Source organism: Benincasa hispida, chromosome 9 (genome assembly GCF_027475165.1).
Source record: "Benincasa hispida cultivar pf3 chromosome 9, pf3_genome.v1.1, whole genome shotgun sequence".
In the NCBI taxonomy this organism is placed as follows: domain Eukaryota; kingdom Viridiplantae; phylum Streptophyta; class Magnoliopsida; order Cucurbitales; family Cucurbitaceae; genus Benincasa; species Benincasa hispida.
Window position 1 is genome coordinate 59191861 of NC_143486.1, and position 4341 is coordinate 59196201.

Genomic DNA, 4341 nt, shown 5'->3' on the forward strand with positions numbered 1-4341 from the left:
CTTTATTAATGGTTATTAGTTAACTTTCTGCTTATTTTCTATATATATGAAAGTATTTTATATTTGTGTTCTTAAGGTTGAAAAGCATTAATTCATTATGGATATCTTATATGTTATGACAAGGTTAACTTGTTGTTGCATCGAAACATAGAAATGTTGACTAATCTGACTAACATTGAACTTGGTAAAATGAAATGGTTGAATAATTGAAAAATGAGGCTGGAAGACTTTCCACTTCATTGAAAAAAGGAAGGGGATAGGGAAGCGAAGCTTAGGTCAAATGCAAGTGCTGGTCTTGGTGCTATATGTTGCTGGGGCTAAAAGTGAACTATGTCAATCACAAAATAACAAATATCAAAAGTGCATCTTAATGACATTACAAAAGTGTAAAAATGTTAAATTCCGTGACAGTTAAAATATATCATGATATAATATTTTTTGATTTCAATGACATTGAAAATTGTCGTGGTCCATTTATTCTTGACAAGAAAAAATATCACTATATATTCCTTTTTTACATTTTATAACTGTAATCATTACCTAAAATCTTACATAAATTAGCCAATTTTGAGTCACTTGATGATAATGATAACATGTCATATCAAACTTGACAATGATATACTATCATTGTCAATAATCATTCATTAGTGACAATTTGTCATTAAAGCTCAATTATGACATTTTTCGAAAACTGTCATTGAACATCATATCTTACAGGGGATACCATGACAGGAAATAACTGTCATTAATTCTAAACATGACAATTTTTAAATGTCATGGTATCAAAATTTTCTTACAGTGGTTAAAACTCTTTTTAACCTTTCTTAAATTAATAAAATCAAATGACTTTACAATTCTAGGTGTTTATTTACTTAATTTAAGATAGAGGCATTAAATTTTTCTAAAAAAAGATGAGGTATTAAATAATAAAATAATGTTTTCATGGAATATATTATTAAAAAATTAAAAATAGCAAACAAACACTCTTTTTTCTTTGTTTCCAGAAGTAATAAGATATTCATTTAAAATAATAATAATAAATAACAATAATAATTAGGTTTTTCCTATACAATAAATATTAGCATAAATCTTAAAATATTAAACTTTTGATATTTTTTTTAAACAAAACTTTTTGTCTGATTTTGTAGATATAGAATTTAATTGAAGTGTCTATTTTACCATTTTAAACATAACGCGAAATTATTCGTAAAATATATATACAATAATGAGATTGTTTTGTTTATTTGAATAAAACAAAAGTTTACATAATTTTAATATATAAAACAATCAAAATCTTTTGAAAAAAACCATAGGCCTCGTTTTTTTTAAAAAAAAAATAAGTCTAGGTACAAATTTCTTCATTTGTGGTCTATTTTAAAACTAACTTTCAAAAAGTTCTTTTTGTTTTTGGAATTTAGTTAAGAATTCAATCATTCTACTTAAAAAAGATACAAATCATTAATATATATATATATATAGATTAAATAAGTTTAATTTAAAAAAAAACAAAAAAAATTACCAAACAGACCATAAATATAACTATTCAAACAAAATCTTTGAAAAAGCTACAACCATACATAAATATCTGCCAAATTAGAAGATTTATCCTGTACATAATAGGTTAGAGATATAGTTTGATTTTGAAAATATTAGGAAGCCGGTATTTATTTATATGATTTGTAAAACAATATAATATTCACCCAATCTATTAGTTTCTATATAAATAAATGCTAAACTTTCCTATATTTCAAAAAATTTAATTAAGATTGTGAGTCTTTCCGTACATTGTATATGTTGCTTAACTAGTTAAAATTAAACTTCCAAATTTTGTGGAACAAAAAACGTATTTTTAAAAAAAATAATAATAATTGGATTGTCTATTTTACCACTTTAAACATAATACAATGTATTATTGGTAAAAATGATATTTAACATTAACAAGATTTTGTTATTTTTAATTTTTTATAATGTATTGTTTCTTCATAAAAAAAAATGTTGCATTATCTATATTACAATACCAAAATATTAATATATTTATTCAAGAATTTAATTACTAGCATACTTTTTGCTATATAAAAATTTTGGTATGAAAGACAATATTATGAAAACATTAAAATAAAAATTATTATATTATCTAACTTTTAAAATTTTTATGATAATTAAAATAAAAGCATATAGTATTTATTTAATTCATCTAATATTCTATATATATTTTAATTTTTTCAATTAAAACTACAAGATCTCGATAAATTTGAAAATTTGAAAATTTGTTAAAAATTAAGAAAAATGAAAGTCTAAAATCTAGTAAGAAATTGATTTTAAAAAACGAGTGTATATTTTAAGAGTTGTTTTAATAAATTTAATCACATTTTATTTTACTAAACATAAAAAATGTTTAAGATTTTTTCATCACTTTTAATCCTTCCAAAATCAATCCAAACACATCTTTAATTTCTTTAAAGAGTGTTTATAAACGAAAATATTTACATGATGATATTACAGCTATACAATAAATAAAAAATTATATAAGTAAAACTGAACTCATCTCAACTATAATTAAGGTTCAAAAGTCCTACCATACACATTTACATTGTGAATTTTTGGGGAAATAAAAAAAAAATACTGTAGAATAATCACGGTACAAATTAAGTTGGTTACTTTCTTATTTTACCCCTAGAAAGTAGCTAACAAAATCAGTTATAATAATTTCATTTGATAACTATTTTATTTTTAAAAAAAAAAAAATACACCTGTTTTGAAAGATTTTTATTTAAAAAAAAAAATTACGAAGAATTATCGATTATCGATTTAATTTTTAAAACATATTAAAAAAGTAGTTATCAAATGGGACAGATTTTTCAAATTCCAATTGAAAATTGAAAAATGGACTTTGAAACGCCATTTCGAACCTTTTTGGCGCCCTTTGGCAGTTAGATCAACCGATGCGTAAAATTGAATTCTGAGCACCTGAATGGTCTCTCTTCAGAAATCCTTCCATGACGACTCTTCTCTTATAGTATTCGCCGGAACTCATCGCCCCCGCACTGACCTTGTCGTCCGATGACTTCAATCCGATCCTCCGCCGGTACAAACAGAGGATCCAAACCGAAGTGCATATAATAGCTCCGATTTTTCCCCATAATACCAAGCTTAAAAGACAAACCAGTAGCAGAAACCAACCGCTGAAGATTTTTCCGAAATTAATTTGTCTGAACAGTCGATTTGATGCAGTTGGATAAAATCGGAATGATATGTCGCTCATTTCCGAGGAGGAAGGGGATGAACTGCAGAAGGAGGAGGATGAAAATGGCGCCGAAGTACGCGAAGAACAGGTAGAAGAGTTGTGGTAATTTAGATCTGAAGCAATTCTTGATCTGTTGTTGCTAATTGAGAACGGAGCTTGATGCCTTTGATTCTCCGTCTTCGAATTTTGCTTTTCTTTTGCTTTCCTTTTTCTGATCTTCTTCGCCTGCAACACTCAAAGAACGTCCGGAATTCGCGTCAGGAAAAAAAGATCGAAGTGGATCAATTGCATAAAAAAAAAAACAGAGAACGAAATTGTTACAATTTAATCAAAAGGCGATTTAGATCGGTGGACAAACCAATGACGTTCCGAATAAGACGGCCTTAACCGCCCGTGACAAAGCACCGCCACCGTTTTTCTTTTTACGGTGACCGGAATCTCCATCGCCTCCATCAAACGAACGCACTCCATCATCAACCGTGATGAATGGAAAAATGTGCTCGTCTGAAGCATCCTCCTTACATCGCGCCGTTCCGACAGGGCCACCGGAGGCCGCCGCTCGGAAACACGGAAACAATTTGTTCTTCTTCTTCGATTTGATTGCAGTAATGGAGTCCATTGGACATAGAATTCGAAAATGGAAACTGAATTCGAAAATGGAAACTATGTGCAATTTGCAAGGATTTAGCAAGGCGTTTGGGAGACTACAAAATATGAGAGAATTGGAGAATGAGAATCTGATTACAAAAAATGGAGAAACTTAACTTGAAGAACAGTTGAATTTGTGTTGATGGAGGAGATGAATGGGTGGCGCTTGAGTTTTTGCAGCGCTGAGGGCCAACGACGATATAGGGTGCGCTTCGTCTGGTCTCACCGTCAAAAGCTCTAGAGTTTTTTTTTTGATAAATAGTATACTTGATGGATTTCTAATTATATTGTAATTGTAAATGAATTGTTAGCCGGCAACTATTTTTTTTTTATTTTTGTGTATTTAAAATTAAGTATATGAATATTACTTCTACATCTAAATTTTTTCTTTTGTTATTTATTCTTTACCAATAATTTAAAAACGAAGCCAAATTTTGATAACTTTCAAA

At 28.0% G+C, this 4341-nt stretch overlaps 1 protein-coding gene across 1 annotated transcript; it reads right to left on the reverse strand.

The window, feature by feature from the left end:
* Positions 1 to 2638: 2638 nt before the first annotated feature.
* Positions 2639 to 4048, reverse strand: LOC120087211 (uncharacterized). The gene is made up of 2 exons (XM_039044123.2): positions 3603 to 4048; positions 2639 to 3469 (listed from the first exon to the last, which is right to left on the reverse strand). Exons 1-2 carry the CDS (start codon positions 3861 to 3863, stop codon positions 2936 to 2938), a joined length of 795 nt encoding a protein of 264 aa, XP_038900051.1. The 5' UTR covers positions 3864 to 4048; the 3' UTR covers positions 2639 to 2935.
* Between the last annotated feature and the right edge of the window lie 293 nt (positions 4049 to 4341).